Source organism: Sitophilus oryzae, unplaced genomic scaffold (assembly GCF_002938485.1).
Source record: "Sitophilus oryzae breed Bouriz unplaced genomic scaffold, Soryzae_2.0 scaffold_1494_pilon_pilon, whole genome shotgun sequence".
In the NCBI taxonomy this organism is placed as follows: Eukaryota; Metazoa; Arthropoda; class Insecta; order Coleoptera; family Curculionidae; genus Sitophilus; species Sitophilus oryzae.
The window spans coordinates 5,610,688-5,631,656 of NW_022146163.1; the positions used below are offsets into that span (position 1 = coordinate 5,610,688).

General features: G+C 30.6%; 1 protein-coding gene across 1 annotated transcript in view; it reads left to right on the forward strand.

The window, feature by feature from the left end:
* The first annotated feature begins 443 nt into the window (after positions 1-443).
* Positions 444-20,969, forward strand: part of LOC115877612 (filamin-A-like) — a 58,283-nt gene continuing 37,757 nt past the window's right edge. The window contains exons 1-3 of the mRNA XM_030893858.1: positions 444-628; positions 4,711-4,897; positions 13,968-14,133. Coding sequence (XP_030749718.1) covers positions 4,721-4,897; positions 13,968-14,133 — 343 coding nt within the window. The 5' untranslated portion in view covers positions 444-628; positions 4,711-4,720. The remainder of the gene's footprint in view (positions 629-4,710; positions 4,898-13,967; positions 14,134-20,969) is intronic.

Here is a 20,969-nt window from a genome sequence, read left to right on the forward strand (position 1 = left end):
TTTTTTCTAAATTTTTTAAAGATTATTGTTGGAAAGGCGTTTCAAGGTTCGATGTCCTAAAAATGATCAAGGGTATTTTTTGTATTCTAGTGAGTTGTTGAAGTTGAAAAACCAGTGTGAAAATAAGTTCATGTTTGGGAGGAGTTAAATCAAGCAGTTGCGTCGAAGGAAACTCTTCTTTTGGTAGGTTTTCGTGTTGTTTATTACCGATAATGCGTAGGTTTTCGCATGCCATTATATGACAGTCTGATATAAAGTTGCGGTGTTTTTTAAATGCTTGACTCTTGACGATGAATCAGTCAAAGAAGAGGCGAGGTATTTTTTTATTATAGGTGCCACTAGGTGGCCACGAAATACCTTCAGAAATCAGTTATTTGTTATTTGTCACTGTCAGTGGTATGTCAGTTAGACATATGAAGTTTTTAGTCATTTTAGGAGAAATCATGACATTAGTTTATTAGCTGGACAAAGCGATTTTAGAAAATGTATTCTCCTAGCCCTAGAGGGTATTGTGTTCGAGAAAGTTCCTTTCATAAAACTTCCCTGATATCTGGTATAGAAGTATGAAATTATGCGCAAACGATCCTTAAGAACACTTTGAAGAAATTTTCGCAGATCTCCCAAATAGGTAAATTTAGATAAAACTTCGTACCGCTGCGCTGGCTGGCTGGATGAGTTATATAAAACAAGAAAAACTGGATGAGTCATATAAGGCATAAAGAAAAATTGGCCTTTAAAATACATAAATTAATCAATTAGAAAAGGCAAATTTCATTATTATCACATCTAGAAGTATAAAAATTTTTAAAAAGGTTTTTTAGCGACATCAGTAATAAGAACAATTTTTTTAGAATCATTCACTACGGGTAAAAAATAACGGGGTAAATATAACGTATAACGTACCGTAAGTAAATAAAATAAGTAATTATAAATAAGTATTGATGCCTTTTCCACATTTCAGGTGAAAATTTAAAAACTAAAAAAAATGTTATGAAGAAAAACTTGTTTAAAATTTTTTGGTTTTTATAAATTTCAGAGCGGGAAGTGTATAATCAAAAGATATATTCTTGGACATACCAAATTTGTTATAAATTCATACGAAATGTATGAAACGAGAGGATGAAAATATACTATTGCAACGCTTGAAATTGATTAAAACATTATTTATAACGTTTGATAAAAATACTATGTTATTATTCGGAGTAAAAATGTACTTTTTGTACCTCCATTTAACGTCGGACTAGCTTTACTTGTCCGTCAAACGTTTTACTCTTAATAAAACAATACACTATTGTTCAAAAAAAGTCTTAAGTTGAGAATGTGAAATTAGTATTATCATTATCTAATGTCAAAGTGTAAAGTACTTACTACAGATCGAAATGTTGGTAGACATTTGGAAGAACCAGAAGATAAATTGGAGAAGGCAGAAGTTATCTTTATCAACATGCCGCTGTTAAGATATAAAACAACACATTTTCTCTTCTGACAACGATTACATATTCTCGGGAATGAAGATCTAGTCTAACATCAGAAGAACCTAGTTCTGAACTAGAGTTTGCGAATGAAATATATTCAAACAGCGGATTTTTGTCACTTGTACAGGGTGTCCCACTAAGAATAGCTCTCGGCTGTATCTCGGAAAGTATTAGCCGTAGGGCCTATGGAAAAAAAATATTTATAACTAAGGGGCTATGAGAAATTGCTGGAAATTATTTTCAAATTTGTAAATCGGCCGCTAGAGGGCGCAACTGCTATGGAAAATAAGAAAATAGAATTTTTACAGAATTTTGCCTAGATAATGGGTACTATAAATAATATCTTCATAATCTTCAGTAAATTTTGGATTTTTTTTTGTTAGAACCATTTTCCCCTATCTGCTAAAATAAAGTGGAGGGGGAAGGTTAGATCTATCTTTATTTAAACGGATTTTACATTTTTGGGATTCTTTTTAATTACATAATAACTTAAAAAGAAGATAAAAATGCTCTTAAAAAAATTGTTATATTGTCGCCTTTTGTAAATTTTAAGTAAAAAATTGAAAAATAAAAAATCGATTAAAAAATCATTTAAAAAAAATCAGAAAATCCACAATTGAAAACGTTCAACTATAATATCTCTTAAACTATTAATTTTTGGAAACATAGTTTAAACAGTACAATTGTAAGACTCACTAGCTACATCCCAAGGCTCTATCGATAAAAGGGTAAACGATCTTTTAAAATATGCACATTTGTATAAAAATGCCCCTAAAAATCTTATATTGACGCCTTATATACAGGGTGGCACCTCATTCGCCTCGGCTGATCATACGAAAACGGAAAGATGTAGAAACAAAATTTTCTATGGATAAATGTAGAGAGGCAATGTGCATAATTTAAAATTATTTTCAAATGTACAGGGTGTGTCAGAACTAAGATCCATACCAAAGTTATATTTTTTCTTATGGAACACCCGGTATTTTATTTAATTTTTGAATTCTTGGGCATAAAATAAGGCATTTATTATAAGGGATTAATATGTTTAAATGCTTTGGTTTTTGAGATATTTAAAGATATTTAAATATGCATGCTATATAATAAAAAAGTTTTCAACACCTTGTACATTACTTTTCAGAATTAATTCTTGTGCTGACTTTCAAGCCAGAGAAATAAACTTTACTAAAAAATTTGATTGCTTCCTTAAATGTATACAGGAGTATCAAAAATTGCTGGTCTATTTTAAATATTTATTTTAAATACACCACTATGTATTTTTCATTGAATTAAAATAAAGTCTTTTTAGTTTTAAGTTAAATAAACCCATTTAAATCAAACATTTCCCCTATTATTTTAAATTAAGTTTTGAAAAACTGTTTAATTGATATCCAATTGATTTACTATATCTGTAATTGGCCAATATTATCTTCAACTAAATTAGAACTATACTGTTATGTTAATAAGCTAAGTAGCAGGAAACTAATGATATAGTAAATAGTCATTTATTAAATTCGTTTGGCCACTTATTGTTACTGTATATCAAACTAAAAACTGGAACAACTAACCGTTTCATTTCATTAATTAATATAATGTAAATTAGTATTTTTTTCGACAACCCAAATATTTTATGTCATTAATCCTAATAAGCCAAATGAAGAAAATATGGGGAATTGAGATTAGTCATGCTTTTGTAAAAAATAAAATTTTTTAGGGCAGAGGGAATGTTCATTAAACTATAAAGAATTATGTACCACTTTTTTCAATAGTTCTAGCTTTGTTATTATTTTATTATAAGCATAGGCTTGGTGAATTCTTCGCCGGTGCTGCCACCATCGGAGAATATCGTAAAAAACTAGTATATACAAATAAACGGGTTTAAGTAGGGAGTATACGAAAAATTTGTTATATTATTATTCTAAAAGTGTTAAGAAGTATAATTTGTGAAAATTCTAAAAATAAAAATTAAAAAGTAAACATTTTGATACCTTCAGAAGGTCTTACTTGTATTATTCCAGCTAAAAAAACTTTTTAAAAAAAAATTCTTCCTGGGAGAGGTAATTACTCCCATTCCCCTCCCGTATATGCGTCCCTGCCTTGTACAGGGTGGGTCAAATTTGACGCTTTTAAAGGGAAACACCCTTTTCGGTAGGAGATAGACGAAAACTAATATCGGTGTCTGGAGCTCAATTTTTATTAAAAACATGATGGTGAAAACCGCACATCGATATCTTTTACCGTTTCGGAGTTACGGAGTGTTTTTAAAAATTGTGTATTTTTAACAAATCGCTGTAACTTTTTTGCTATGTAAAATTTTCTGTTTTTATGAAGACATTTCCAATGTCCCTTTTTACGTAGAATTTAATGGTTTAAGTATAATTTTGTTTAAAATTAATAATTTAAGAGTTATCAACAGAAAAAATGATTTTTTATTTGGGACACCCTGTATATTTTTAAAATTAACTGAAAAGAACTTAAAATTACCTTTTCAAAAATATAGTACACTTGTTATTTTGTAACTAGTATTGCTTGTAACTCTCATTGCAAATATTATTTTAGTTTTAATTGCTGCTCACAGAGAATTTTTTGGCAAGTGGGCGAATTTTTAAAAACTTTATATCTTGAAGAGGAATCGAGCAAAATATCAAGTATGCTATATTTTTGGAAAGGCAATTTTAACTTCTTTTCAATGATTTAAAAATATACAAGGTGTCCCATATAAAAAATCAATTTTTCTATTAATAATTCTTAAATTATTAATTAAAAAAAAACTTAAACCATTAAATTTTACGTAAAAAGGTGCTTTGAAAATGTTTTCATAAAAATACAAAATTCTCTATAGCAAAAAAGTTACGTTAGCGATTTGTTAAAAATGCACATTTTTGAAAAACACCCCGTAACTTCGAAACGATAAGATATATCGATGTGCGGTTTTCACTATCATGTTTTTGATAAAAATTGAGCTCCAGACACCGATATTAGTTTTCGTCTAAAAAGCGTCCAATTGGGCCCACTCTGTACATTAAGATTTTTCAGCCTATTGTTTGTGGTAAAATTCCTCAAAAAAACAGTAATTAACTCACCATAAAAATATATAGACATTGCTTAATACAAATACAGTATTTATTATCTAATCTAGCAATACTATTAAAATTGATTTATTGAGCGCCTGCTGCATTATTTCTTAATAAGATTTATTCGAAGATAGCGTCACTAATTCGTTGGTTTTCTCTTTCAGTTGAGCCACAATGGAAGGGAAAATATCACATAGCGGCCTTCTGGCGCGAAGTCCCGAAGGGCATGCCGCACGCGGAATGCAGATCAAAGGCAACGAGGACGTATGGGTGGAGATACAGGCGAACACGTTCCGAAATTGGGTCAACGAGCATCTACCGAAGGAGTTGCGGATAGTCGATTTGTCGCAGGTAATTTGGTTAAGAGTCTATTACGCTGGGTCGGGTAAAACGGGTGTGTGGCCGAAGGAAATATACCGTGCTGGCAACTGTTACTTTTCGGTCGGCATTTACATGTGTGGAAGTAAATCGCATAGGGATCTTATTAAGTCGGAGTGAGAGAAATGCGACCGACCGACGCGCGACGGTGTGCTGTAGCGGCGTTGCCGATACGCCTTTCCCTATCAGGTAAAGTAAATTCACGATTGCAAACCGCTTATTTTTAAGACTTTTTTTTCAAGAGGTAACTAGATAAAATCATTAGACATGTTTCTGAGCATCTGCAATGGAATTATAAGGATATCGTTAGGGTGCCATTTTTTTATAACGAGAAAACGTCAGTAATCGTGATGATTTAAAAACTCAACTTTCTAACACATAACAGGCCATAACTCAAGAACCACTTTAGATATTGAAACTTTTTTTATTTTCAAGATCGGATATTTTACAATATGTTTACATAAGAAAAATTCGATAAGGGTGTTTTTTCCATTCAAAAAAATTGTAAACAATCCATCCATTCACTTTTAGAGCAAAGCAATTTTCAGCAATCGTGTATTTTTTTTATTGATAAAGATTTTCACATATTGTATACAAAGAAAATGCAGCAGAAATATTAACAAATTTCTTGAAAAAACTACATTCTATTATTTCTAATAGATTTCGAGATATCGATTTTTGAATTCAGAGTTCTAATAGCGCGGCCACTATCGAACACCCACTCAATTCCACTTATTTTTACCAAAAATGCAAGTGTTTCTAGCTTGCACTTAAAAAAAATTCAAACTATAGGGAAAATTACAACGACTCGTTAATAAATAAACAAATTAAGTATCACGAGACGTAATTAAATCGTGAAGCTGAACGCATGATATACACCTTTCCCTACAACTTTAAGTACTGATAGAGGTATTGATTGGGTCGACTGGTCAACTGCGACAAATCTGCTATATCCCCTTCCACGTCTCTTAGCGATATGCACAGTTTCTCGGTTTATTTCATACGTTTGGCAACGTGTTTACTGTCCTCTCTTCTCCCTCCAAACCAAATCACCGCGACCTTACAGATACTTGTGTCTAGCCCTAGCAGGAAACTATTAGGCCCGACCAATCACGTTAGAGTTTTTGACAAACACAAATGAATTAACACACTTCAAATAACCACGCTAACCAACCTGATTGGTTAAGCTTAAAAGTTGACTGCTAGGGCTAGACACTTCTTTACAGATCTATTGCGTTCCCCTTTCTTGAGATATAACGAGCTATAACTCATCATACAGTCTCAGGGCTTTAACAAAAACCAGTATCTGAGACGGCTCTACAGAGGCGAGCTGTTCATCCTCGACATTAGTCGTACGAAAGTTCATGGCACAACCGGTCGTCGTCTCGGCGTTAATCAGTGATAAAATGTTCCGGTGTTTTCCCCATTTTCCTCAAAGAATCTACATTCGCCGTTGTTTCTCAGCGTCAGCCTACTGAGATATCCGTTGAGGAGACAGTGTTCAGAAACCCCGTGACAATCCCAAGATGTTTTTTTACTTAAATCAAGGAAAATCTTTGATTATTCTCGGTCGTAAGTTCTGAGGAACTTTTTCGAGTGTCTTAGTTCCGCTTTTAGGTGGTTCCCGCTTGGAAAATAGAAGGGTTCTGGTCCAGTTAGTGGAGTGTTCGCTTGGTGAGCAGGCACCCAGAGACGGAGGACTTTTTTTTTGCCTAATTTGTTGAGCTTCTCTAGCCATTCTTTAACCAACTTCGAATTGATGGTTACTCAGTTGATCGTTTTAGTGCTGCTTGACTATTTGTGGATTTCATTCCATTTTTTTATATAACATGGGGACAATGGTAACGCACATTCAGAAAACACATATTTCTCATTAAATATTGATTTTAGATATAGGAAGTGCTTATAGCTTTAAAACAAAGAGATTAAACAAATCCTTGTTCGATTATGATACAAAACACAGGGTGTTCCGTTTAAAATTGCAGAAATACACAACATTTAGTTTTGACTCGCCCTGTATATATCAAACAAGATTGCAAATTTTGGGCGACCGAATTTTGAAGAAGATACTATTACACAGTACTTCCTGCATTTTTAAAATTCTTCGAAATTAGAGGGCTTTAAATATGCGGTAAAGAGGGATTTAAATATGCAGTAAATTTAGTTTAAAAATGGTTATATTAGAGCTAAATAAACATATAATATTCCATTTAAAAATAAACCACTTTGGTTTGAAAATATGTTTGAATTACTCTGTAGATAAAAATATTTTGAAAATGTGCGTTGGGATTGCCAACACACAACACACAAACATTGACCACACAACCAAAGACCTAGTATAGAGCTTTTTCGGAAGCCTGAATCACCCTGTATATAAATTTCTCGTCGAAATTGTACAGTTCTTATTTTTTGGTTTAAAACCTGATATTTGTATGGTATTTTTGAAATATGCCATTTTTAACCGTGCGTTGGTTTAACTGAAATGTAAAGAATGCAGCTATTTATGTAAACATATAAAGATTACCATTATACATATTTATGTACATATATGTATATTTTTAAACATAAATTCTTTGAATATTTTTGGTGAATAATATCGTAGACACTACACAAAGCAAATAACTCGTTATAACTCATATACATTATAAAGCGGTAATCTATAATAATAATAATATGTGATAATAATATTTATTGTTCCAAAAAAAACATCATTCACATATCTAACATATATACACAAGTCTACATCATTCACATATGTTTCAACAATTCTAAATATTAAAGTAATTTCTATAATAATCATATTCAAATATCCTAATCACTAAATCATTTACACTATAGAAAATAAAACAGCCTATTAAAATACTCAAACCATAATAATAATTTTATATAAAAAAAAACTATAATATAGACTTTACAAAATATTTCTATAATTTTTTTTTAAAAATCAACACAATAAACAATGAACCAGACCAAACATTTAGTTATGAACATTCACAAGTCTATCAATTGTTTCTCTATTGGATTCTAGCAGAAACAATTTTAAATGCTTTTTGAATAGAGCTCTGGAATTCGAAGTTATTAGAATATTTTTTAAATCTTTGGGTAAAAAATTATATTTTATGCTCTCGACAGAAGATAGCAAGAGCTCCTTTGATCAATCGTCTTATTTGATCTATTTGTTTTTATTGAAAAATTTGCTTTAAATCGCGTATTATAATTATGTTCTAAATTATTGATGATTATGATTATTGAGATCTTTATTAAGTATCTTTATGTAAGGTCGCGGTGATTAACTCTCCTCCCAAACATTCTACATTCTACATGTGTTAATTTTGGAATATTGTTTTAGATAATGTGGATAATGCTAATCGAAAAGGACGCAAGCGCCAAACTGTGATTTTGAGATATTGCCTTCTAACGTATGAGCGAGCTCTATCTCTCTTTGTTGAGCTATCAAGAAAAATGTATCTACAATTTATGACAAAATTGATTTAAGATGAGTACAAGAACAAATTGACAAAACATAGCTTCAAACTTTACACATTTTAATAAACATTTAGCGGATAATTCTTTTCTAAGAAATACCGGAGTACTGTTATCAATTTTAAAAAAGAACCTTCTTGAAAAATTCTTGGTTACTTGTAACCAAAAAGAAAATCTACAACATGGTTTACGGTGTTTTCTATTGCAGATTTGTTTCTCTGTTTGTTCTGTAGAATAGAAGTCTCCTTCCATCGTTTCGAAAATTATATGTTCCCAAGCAGTCAACACAATACTTTTATATCTTTCACTAATTGCTATTTTACCCTTGTTTTAGGCTAATACCTTTCTTTTTTATAATAGTTTTGTAGTTTTAATATGAGAAGCACGCGGCTAAGCAAACATTTAAAGAGAATCAACAGAAAACGGACATACATATAAAAGGAATTGTCACTTGGATCCTTTTAGACAAATTCAAAAGATTCCTACACAGTGGTGGTGCTTAGGACCCTGTTCAATAGATGTCACCTAATTGTAGCGTGGATCTTTTTCTACATATACATTGAACACTGCTCTGTCGGATGATGTCTTTTACTCAGTTTTCGTAATTTGGCGCTTGGTTCCTTTTCGTTTAACATCATCCATGTATTAATTAAATTAAAACATAAAGGGAAATTAAAACAACTTTGGTTGCACGTCATTAATGACACCATGTGTCGTCGTATGGAGTTTGCTGGTGGTCGTATTGTCAAGGTGTATGTGGCGCTAAACTGTATTGCTGGTTGCCTACACAACCGCAATGTGTCAAGAAAAATGGCGCATTCGCCAGAAAGTAAAAGAATTTTACAGAATTCTTTAGAACGTTCCAGAAACACTCGTCAGAGAGTATATAAAGTCTGCGCTTGGCAGTTGGACCAGTTTTAAAGTTTGATAATACCGCGTTTTAAATTGTGAATTAATTGGTGAAGGTGCCAGAACCGTTAGAGTAATAGTAGTTGCATCAATTGTGTTGTAAATAGTATAAGTTGTGTGTACAGAGTGAGAAAAATAAAATCATTAAGTATTATTATCGTGAGTTTAAATTAGTAGACCCACGGAATCCGTAACAGTATTATGATGTGCAACCAAAGTTATTGTAATTTCTCAAACAAAATATTAACAAATATCTACTTATTAAAAATTAGGAAAATTTTTTTTTAGTTTAAAGGCAGGTTAAAAATACCCACAATATTGATTACAACCATACTTATCATTTTTAGTCAAAACGAAGAAAATTATTACGTAAGTCGTTATAAAATTCCTTCTGGTCACGATTTTCAACTCACGAGTTACAGAGAATTTGCATAAAGGAATATGTTGCAATGGCTGAATAATTTGTATATTGTTATACGATTAAAGATAAAACCATTCTGGTAATATTAGACCGATTTATTGAAGTACTTAGTATAAAATAATAATATAATTTATTACAAATATGAACAATACGTATACCTATCTAGTGTAAAATAGGTATTTCTTTGCACTTTAACATCGGCAGCATATTCTGCAGATAAAAATAAATAAAAAAGTTCGTATAAATGTATGTCCTAAAATGCTTAGTTTCGGAGATACAGGGTGTAGAAGTTTCATTCACACTAAAAATACTATTAAAAATATCACTAAAAAATATTATTGCTTCCTTAAATGCATACAGGGGTATAAAAAATTGCTAGGCTATTTTAAATATTGATTTTACATAAAAACTTCGTTATTTCAAATACAACACTATGTATGTTTTAAAATAAGTCGAAGCAGATTTAAATGCTCTTTCAAACTATATTAGGGTTTCCTATACATATCTGGCTCAGATTTTGAATAAAAATCGATTTTTTCAATAAAATGGCAATCAAGATGGCTGTTGTCGCCATGGCAATTTGCTAGTGACAGTTAGTATCTATTTTCAAAATCGATATTACTTGATGGAATTTATTTAAATTTATTACAGTTAACTTTTATTTAATTTACCTACAATAGTTTAAGAAGTAAGTATTATTTATTATTTTATCAAGAAAAATAAAGAAGTAGTTCTTTGATTTATATTATGATGATTTGTAGATATATTGGATTTTCTATAAAAGAACCAGTTAAGACCAATTCATTTTCTTCATTCCCAACTACATGTTTCTGCCTAATAGGTTTTTCACACACCAGCACTATCAGCTCTGCGAAATAGGAAAAATAGTATTTCAAATAAACTCTTGTCAAGAAAATTTCTATTTCGATATCTTTGAACATAAACCCTTCAGGCCAACAAGCAATTGTCCTCACAAAATAAAATCACTAGTAACATATCCATTCCTTCCGTCAGCAGATACTGCTTCATTTTTCTTGATAAAATAATAAATACTTACTTATTAACCTTATTGTAGGTAAATTAATTTGAAATAACCTGTTATAAATTTAAATAATATCCATAAACTAATGTCGATTTTGAAAATAACTTGAGTGTCATTAGAAAATTGCCATGGCGACATCAGCCATCTTGATTACAATTTTATTGAAAAATCGCTTTTTATTCAAAACCTGAGCCAGATCGGTATAGGAAACCCTAATATAGTTTGAAAGAGCATTTAAATCTGCTTCGACTTATTTAAAAAAAAACATAGTGTTGCATTTGAAATAACGAAGTTTTTATGTAAAATAAATATTTAAAATAGAGCAATTTTTGACACCCCTGTATATATTTAAGGAAGCAATTAAATTTTTTCGCAAAAAAGAAACTATAAATAAATTTATAGTTTCTTTTTTGCGACGTCCGGATTTTGTCCGGAATTTCCAAAAGCCTTTATGGAAACCCTACTTTTACGTAATATTATAATGTAACTTTGGTAATAAATCTATTGAAAATAAACACTTATGGTAAAAAGCACCAGAGGTCAAATATGACCCTGTCATGGTACTAACGTTACAATTCCGACCCATATGGTTGGTTTAGGGCTAATATTATGCGTTCTAATGTCAGTTCATACAAAGAAAAAATCTAACTACTCACTATTTAGAATTCCTTTTAAAGAATACACATTACCTGTTTGTTACTATAATTGTTTATAAAAGGTGTCCTTGACAAGACTAGTCATTAAAGCGTCCTTTAGTGTGGGAAATCATTTGTTATAAAGAATGTCTTTTTTATAAAGTAGAAAAGGCTTATTAAAAATAGAGTTTTTAAGAATAAGATGTATTTTCTATATAAAATTTTTCGATTTGGTGATGTCGAAAAATAGATTTGATCGTCTAAAATTTTTAGTGCCTTGTCCTGGCCGGTTAAAAGATGCCCAAATCGTATTTTTAATTATATCTCAATTTTTTCAAATTGAACGAGGGTGACTAATTAACATATTTAGAAAAAGCATTTTTTACAAATAATTTGGTGTCACACACTAGGTGTTTCGAGTCAAATTGTCCTTATATGAACCGCATGATACAATTTTAAATAAACCATAAGCGAAAATGTCAAAAGTTGACATATTATATGCCATTCTATTCAGAGTGTCATTTTCTACCGAATAAAGTAAAAAAATACCGAGGGTGCAATTTAAAAATCAAAAATTGTAGTTATTTCCGGTAAAACAGGAAGTGACCGAAACAATTGAATACGTCAATCAATCCCGATTTGTCATATACTTAACGTACCAAATCTTGTTTATTTATCTGAAAAAATAAAAAAGTTATAGCGGTGAACCACTTTTGAGAAACACCCGGTATATTGTGTGGTAAATAATGTGTTTGGCAAATAACTTTTACCGTTCAAAATCAATTTTTGTCGAAAATTTATAGTCTGAACATCTAGAAGTAAAGATTTCAGTTAACGTCTCTTTTTTACTGCCAGGGCTAATCTGGACGGGGCCTACTTTGTTTACGCGGAATCCGAACTGCGGTCCTCGGCCATATCATGGTGAATGGCCTACCGGCTTGGCAAGTGTCTAAATCGACTCTTACTCACGAGATATCCGATCTCATCCGGCCTCGAACCGGCGTGAATGAGCAGTATCTGTCAATAGATTTTACACTTTTGCCCTTTTTTGGACAACAGCACGATACAGAGTTTCGAACCGGTCACCCGTCCATCCACTAGTCCATCCGTCCTTACGTCGCTTAACTTCGGTGTTCTAATGGGGACCGGTGTTTAGACGTAGCTGGGCCGTTGCCCTGAACATCTAGATGGAATTAATATTTTTGATGAATCTATGAAATGGAAATATCAAAATGATTTATTTTTTTGGAGACATCAACAGTCAATTAGACAAGAAAACGTGTAATGCCTTAGATACGGCATTGTTCTACAAAGTCCTATTCCATTTCGTTTTATAGAACAAATTTCATACTTCGGTTCAATGTATAAGATGTAGAAATTTATGTTCCAAAACAACTGATTCCGTTTTTTCTGGAAGTGAATTTAAACCCAGGCTTTGAATTACCTATACAGGGTGTCCCAAAAACATGTGCTATCTCTCGTGGGGAGATTCCTCATGTAAAAAATAAGATTTATTTTTCATATCCACATATTGTTTATTTTAAACAAGATAAGACTGACAATATTATTTGTATAATGTTTTGTATTATCTTTTGTTTGTTTGTTTGTGTACCTTGTTTTTTTACTTTGTTTGTTAGTTTACCTTTGTCTACAAATTGAAAAATTTTTTGATAATAAAGGCATTTATTTATTTATTTTTAATTTCCTTTCAAGTACTTTTAGCGTTTTGTGACAGAGTGCAGTTTAATGGTGATTAAAAGTTGTCTCTTGATGTTTTGTCGACTTCGGCCTCCTTGATAAGATAAACGCAATTTTATTGATTTGCCTTGATTCAAGTTTAATAGCAACTTGCGAAAGTTTTAGATAAGTACCTACTCATTGATTCCTCATCAAAAAATAAGAAAAAAAGCTTCTATAAACATTTTATTTGGACTAATAGTAATAAAAACTGATAATAAGATAAAACTGGTAATAATAATTAATAATAAATTAGGTAAAATATATAATTTATTAATTTTATTTTTATTTAAATTTTATTAATTGTGTTAAATAAAATTGCGTTTATCTCATCAAAGAGGCAGAATTCGACAACATATCAAGAGATAACTTTTAATTGGCATTAATCGGCCTACAGAATTTTGATATCATAAGAAAAAAGTCAGTGGCGCACATGTTTTTTTTGAAAAATATTCCAGTGATAACCCATATACTCGTACCTGATACATTTATCGACACTTTTTTGCATCGAAATATGTAGCACTCAAAGTAACTTTTACCCTCAAAATTTCATTCGAATGACTAAAAGTACTAGGAAGAACATTATAATAAATCGAAAGATTATTAAGACTTTAACACCCTGTAGCTACGAAACAAAGCAGAATCGGACCTATGTTGATATGAAAAATAAATCTTATTTTTACGTGAGGAATCTCCCCACGAGAAATGGCACATGTTTTTTGAAACACCCTGCATAAGTAATCTTTATTCTTGCTGTTAATAAATTTGCTTATTTTTTTCGTTATTTATTTACTGAATTGTTTTTTTTTAATTTAGGATTTATGTACGGGTGTCAGATTGTGTGCTCTAGTCGAAGCTTTACAAAAAAGGCCCATAAAACCGGCCTGGAACAAACGGCCAGCCAATCAGCATCATTACCTTGAAAATGTCACTGCTGCTCTAAATGCCATCGAGCAGGATGGGGTTAAACTTGTAAATATAGGTAAGTTCTAGGTATATAACAGTAAATAAGTAAACTATATACCGAAAATTTGATAATTACTTTAAACTATACACTATACGGTTGTCACTTAATATTATACACTCAGATGCAGAAAAAAAGAAATGGAGAAATTTTTGGTCAAATTTAATGTGTTATATTTTGTAATTTTTAGCCGTATTTTCATGATTTTTTTAGCAAACTGTATATAATTATATCAACTTAAATTTGTAAACTAAGTTCTTTATAAACTTTAGTATTTGGCATATTATACAGGGTTAATTAAAAAGTGGTTGTTTTTACCCTAACTTTAAAACACCCTGTGCAATGATTTCGTATGTAAATTTTCCTAAAATATAATTTTACGGTCAGAATCATGACTCATCTTAAACATTTTGTTTTTTAATTTATGTCAATACATGCTTTGGATAATTTTTAAGAGCGAAATGAACAGATCGCGATCAATTTGCAATTTTTTCAGTTATCATTATTCTTTGATGTAATTTTTTAATATGAAGAGATGGTTTTGGTATTGTCGTAACGTCATATTACGCTGCATTGGATACTACTAACGATACAGTCCTGGTTTTAATAAACATTAATAACGATAACAGAACTAACGATATTACAGAAAACATCTGCAATATTCAAGTATACAACAGAAAAAAAAATTGTAAAATATACCCTAATACTTTGTGATGCCTCCCTTGGCTGCTATAACCACCCTATAACTGCCTGTATACCTCTGCTCATACTGTCATTGAGGCTGCATAGATCATATTGTGTTTTGCTTTCCCATTTTTCTTTAAGAACCAAACAAAGTTCATTTAATGAAGCTGGTACCGCTTCGCGACCTCTAACCCTCCTGCCAAGCATCAACCAAGCCAAACGTCGAACATGATGGGCAGTTCATAGTAGTATATAGTTCACAATAATCACCGAAGTCGGCTTGTCATACTGAAAAATAACTTTAAAAAGAAGTGACAATTGAAAAAATTGCAAATTGTTGGTTGCAAGTTTATTTCGCTCTTAAAAATTAACCAAAGCATGTATTGACATAATCCAAAAAAAATGCTCAGTAGACATGGTTCTGACCGTAAAATTATATTTTAGGAAAATTTACACACGAAATTATTGCACAGGGTGTTTTAAAGTTAGGGTAAAAAAGCAACCCCTCAATTAACCCTGTATAATAGGCCAAATACTAAAGTTAATAAAAAACTAAAGTTAAAAAAAATATAAGCTTGCTAAAAAATTCATAAAAATAGGGCTAAAAATAAGAAAAATATAATACTTTAAATTTTACCAAAAATTTCTCCGTTAAGTTTTTTTGCATCTGAGTGTACAATATCAAAACATGTATGTAATATATTTTAGTACGAATATTCTTGGAGGGAAAATATGCTATAGAATACTTCCAGGTTAAAAAAGCATCAATAATTTAGTGATTTTACAAGTTTGAAAAATCTTGAAATACACAAATGATACACCAGATGCTTTTTACGCAAATATATTACTACTGAGGTCTTATTCTTACCCAATTTTAATAAAATAGCATATCTAATAAACCAAATTATCAATATCTTGCTGTAGCAAACCCCGCAATATGCATCATACTGCAAACAAAACCCGCCTTATCCAAATCATTTTTGTGTTTTTCTCTTTAAATTTTTAAAGAGAAATTATTAATTAATTAATTAAATTTAAAAATTATTGATTAATTTTTATTTCTAAGAAAACAAGATACAAAACAATGATTCCACTCAATGGACACGTTTTTTGTGAAATAACGCTTCAAAAATTAGCTGCAACAGTTTCTGCATATTATCTCGAAACAACGTTTTTGGGAGGTGTCAGCCAGACTTTAGCATCTTGGGCTGTCCTACTATTATAAACCCATCTTATCCATGAATCTAAATCATTACGCAATAGAGATATTAATAAACGAATTTTAGGAATAAATTACTGATAATATAACACACGACATTAGAATAATCCAGATAAATTGAGGTCTTCCGGCTACGAATATGGTAATTCTGAATTTTAATTAGCATGTAGGCACAGTGAAATATATAACGAATATATCGATTGGTCTATTATTAATAGACTTAACAATAGCTACTACTTCATTAATAAATTAAGGCTGCTAATTTTTGAAATAAATTACAAGAGATTAATTTGTAGAATCTAAATCTAAATAATAAAATTCTATCTTTTTTTCTTGTTTTAATCGGCAAGTGCTCAGGAAACCATCTTTGAAAGTGGCATCTGGCGATAATTTATTTCATGCTATTGTCAAATCTAAATTTGCATACATAAAATGTAAAATATTTTCAAGCCAGTGGCGGCTCGTGGTTTATCGAATATTGAACTAGGTAACCACACACGAAATTAAAAATTTAAATAATTTTTTCTCTCTCAAGAAGACGCATTAAATTTGAGAGTTTATAATAATAATAATATAAAAAATATACAGGGTGTTTCAAAAAACATGTGCCATCTCTCGTGGGAAGACTCCTCACGTAAAAATAAGATTTGCTTTTCATATCAACATAGGTCCGATTCTGCTTTGTTTCGTAGCTACAGGGTGTACAATTTTCGATTTATTATAATTTTCTTCTAAGCACTTTTAGCGTTTGAATGAAATTTTGAGGGTAAAAGTTACTAGAAACGCGACATATTTTAAAGCTAAAAAAGTGTCGATATATTCACCAGGGACGTGCATATGGGTTATCACTGGAATATTTTTTCTAAAAAAAGCATGTACGCCACTTTTTTTTCTTTCGTTAGCGAACTAGTGTAATGCCGATTAAAAGTTGTCTCTTGATATTTTGTCGATTTTGGCCTCCTTGATGAGATAAACGCAATTTTATTAATTTGCCTTGATCCAAATCTATTAGCAACCTTTAAACATTTTTATTATCATTAACTTGCGAATAGTTTAAATAAGTATTCATTGATTCCTCATCAAAAAATATGAAAAAAAGTTTCTAAAAACATAGGTATGGAAATGCATAGTTTTAGAGTTACAGGATGTTAAAACTTTTTAAAATTAGGTTTTTTCTAATTATCTTAAATATCATTATTTTTTTATTTGAAATTCTTGTAGGTTGGACTAATAGTAATAATAACTAACAGTAATAATATTTAATAATAAATTAGGTAAAATGCTTATAATTTATTAATTTAATTTTATTAATTGTGATTCATAAAATTGCGTTTATCTTATCAAGGAGGCCGGATTCGACAAAATATTAAGAGATAACTTTTAATTGGCATTAAACGGCTTACACAATTTTGATATCAAAAGAAAAAATGTCAGTGGTGCACATGTTTTTTTTTGAGAAATATTCTATTGATAACGTGATAACCCATATGCACGTCCCTAGTGAATATGTCGACACTTTTATAGGTATTATAGGTACACTTTTATAGGTATAAAATATGTCGCATTTATAATAACTTTTACCCTCAAAGTTCCATTCGAATCACTAAAAGTACTTGTAAGAAAATTATAATAAATCGAAAAATTACTAATACTTAACAACTGGTAGCTACGAAACAAAGCAGAATCGGACCTATGTTGATATGAAAAATAAACCTTATTTTTACGTGAGGAATCTCCCAACGAGAGATGGCACATGTTTTTTGAAACACCCTGTATAATATGTCTTTCTATAGCAAAAATCTTTGAATAAGAAGACTAAGGAAGGAACATAATGATATCCATGTATTCATGCATGGTGGGCGAAAAAAGGACTCTAGGGTGGGGATCCTTGACAGTTCTGTTTGACGATTCATTTGACACATTTGAATTTGATTTGAAATTTTGTGGATTTCTCAGTCTTTACGGAGCTTATTTTATGTTATTTATTATTTATTCTACTACTTATAGTTGTATAAAGGTAGTAAATCTAGATGGAAATTGTGGCAGAACTTAAATTAACAGTGACACTACCGTGATTTATCGAAAAAGACTCTAAAATAGTTGGTTGTGTAGCGTGCGGTAGATCTCGGCAAAAATCGAGTGAAATAATGGAACAACTTTTCGCTAGTAAGTGACTGTATAAGATACATACGTGTAGTAAACCGATCATTTATGAAATTCACTTAAATTCACTTAAATTCACTTAAATTAACTAATTATATATTTTTTCTTGCATTTTTGCTTTTATTTATTACTTGTCAAAGATTAGATGTCAAAGAATTTAGATACGTTTGAACAATTTGACTTACCTGCTTCAGTAGCGTATCGGATGTTTGTGTTAATGAATAATTATTAAAACTTATCTATTTTTATTATAATAATATGTTTTTATAACAATTTTAATAACTACCAACATAACAAACGTAAAATAAAAAAAAATTATTGAGTCTACCCTACATCATAGTTTTACATTTTTTAAATAAAATTAGAACGGCACTGATAAACCGGAAGTCGGCCATATTTGAGTCCCATCGCGGTGGACCTAAGATTTTTGATATACTCTTTCCTTAGTCTTCATAAGATTGATAAGATGAATAATCAAAGGCAAAAATAAATAATTATAAAGTTGACAAAATCAAAAATAGTGGCGAGAACTAATAGCTACTCATCTAACCACTGTAGACTATGAATAGAAAATAATATGTAATATTATAAAATATCAGTAATCAATAAAAATATATATATAGGGTGATTCACGGCGATGATGGCACGTTAGACGTTTATGGAGAACCGATGATAGAATTTTTTTGAAAATTTGAATTTTTACATAAAGGCAGCTTTTCTATTTTTCTAAAATATTTTCAGCATTACACTGTTGTCCGTTATTTGAAAAGTGGTAACATCTTTCTTATTTTAAAAGAAATACCCAGTATATTATTACATTTTTGGAAACTACTAAAAAAAAATTTGGAGTCGATTTGCTGGTTGAACCGTAGGTCCCACAGAAAATGGTACAATTTTATGGTACAAATGGGTATCATTTTATGGTACAAAAAATGAAGAGAATTAAATTCTCTACAAAAACTTTGCGCCAGTAAAAAAAAATGGTTTCACTCGAAAAACTGAAAAGAACTGCATTTGAGTGACTTTGGCGATTTGGCCAGAGATTTGTTACTTAGAGATGATGTAGAGAATTTAATTCTCCTCATTTTTTGTTCTATAAAATTTTCTGTGGGACGTACGGTTCAGCCAGAAAATCGACTTCAAATTTTTTTTGGAGTTTCACAAAAACGTTTGGTGGGGGAATACGAATTTTCGAATTTAAGCTTTTCCAATGGACCACTTACGACTGGCAAAGTATGAGAGTGGGGGTAATTTAATAGGAGTCTAGACCTTTTTTGTACCAGATTGACTGTACTATAAAGTAAAAAGGGTAATGGAATTCTAAGCGCGCCGCTTAAACGATTTCTTAAACTATACACAGTCTCGGAGATTCCAACAGTCGATTAGGTAAGAAGCGGTCTAACCAAAGATGGTTCTGATTTATTTATAATTTGCTGCAATAATAAAAACTTGTATTAGAAAGATATATCCATTTATTCTCCTTATCTGTATTATGCGTTTTTAGTATGTTTGCCATAAGTAGATTAAATTGACTAAAATAGGATAGTAGAAAATTGCGTCAACAAATAATATCTATTTTATTTTCGCCTCGACGAATCATAATGTATGTGATTCAGCACAAGTTATTTGAACAATTTTGTCTCATTAAAGTTCTAATAGTGCCATGTTAATAATAACTTTAAAAGAGAGAGAAAAAAGGGAACTAAGAAGCATCTAATAATTTGGAAAAATGTTGCATTCAAATTTAATTCTAATTTTAAAACTTGAAAATGACTACTTTGTAATATTTAGGATAAAGAACACTTAGCAATATTTAAACCTAATATTTTTCTTCAGTTGTTTGGATTTTCATATATCTAAGGTCAGATCAAAGTTAAAATGGAAATGGAATTCTACACCGGGTGCGTTTCGAAAGTGGCTCGCCTGTATAACTTTTTGATTTTTTCAGATAAAAAAACGAGATTTGGTATGTTAGTATATGACATAAATTAGGAATGACCGGAAATGATTACAACTTTTGATTTTTAAATGGAACCCTCCGTATTTTGTTACTTTATTCGATAGAAAATGACACTCTGAATAGAATGACATATCATATGTCTTTTGACATTTTCGCATAAGCTTTATTCGAAATTGCAAAAATAACAATTTGACTCGAAATACCAAGTGTGTGGTACCAAATTCTCCCTAAAAAATGCTTTTTCCAAAAATGCTAATGACCCATCTTCGTTTTATTTGAAAAAAATTTGAGATATTATTAAAAATTCAATTTGTGCATCTTTTAACAGGCTAGGAAAAGACACTAAAAACATTAGATGATCAAATCTACTTTCCAAAGCTCCTTGATTAAAAATTAGTGTTTTTAACACAGCCATGGCCTTCTAGATTGTAATTTAAAATCCAATTTTGTTTTAAGGGAAAATGTCAAATGTTGACATATGATCTGTCATTCTATTCAGAATGTTATTTTCTATCGAATAAAGTAAAAAATTCCGATGATGAAATTTAAAAATCAAAAGTTGTAGTCATTTCCGGTGAAACAGGAAGTGGCCGAAAAAAAATGAATACGTCAATCAATCCTAATTTATGTCATATACTAACATACCAAACCTCGTTTTTTATCTGAAAAAATAAAAAAAAAATTGGCGCCGGGAGGCTCGTATAGCCGCCCATACTAAAATATGTTAATATCTCGAAAACTGCGACTTTGACTGATTTTGATGTTATTACAAATTTTGTTGCAAATATTATTCCTAATCTTAATTTGAAAACCGCGTTTCATAGCTAC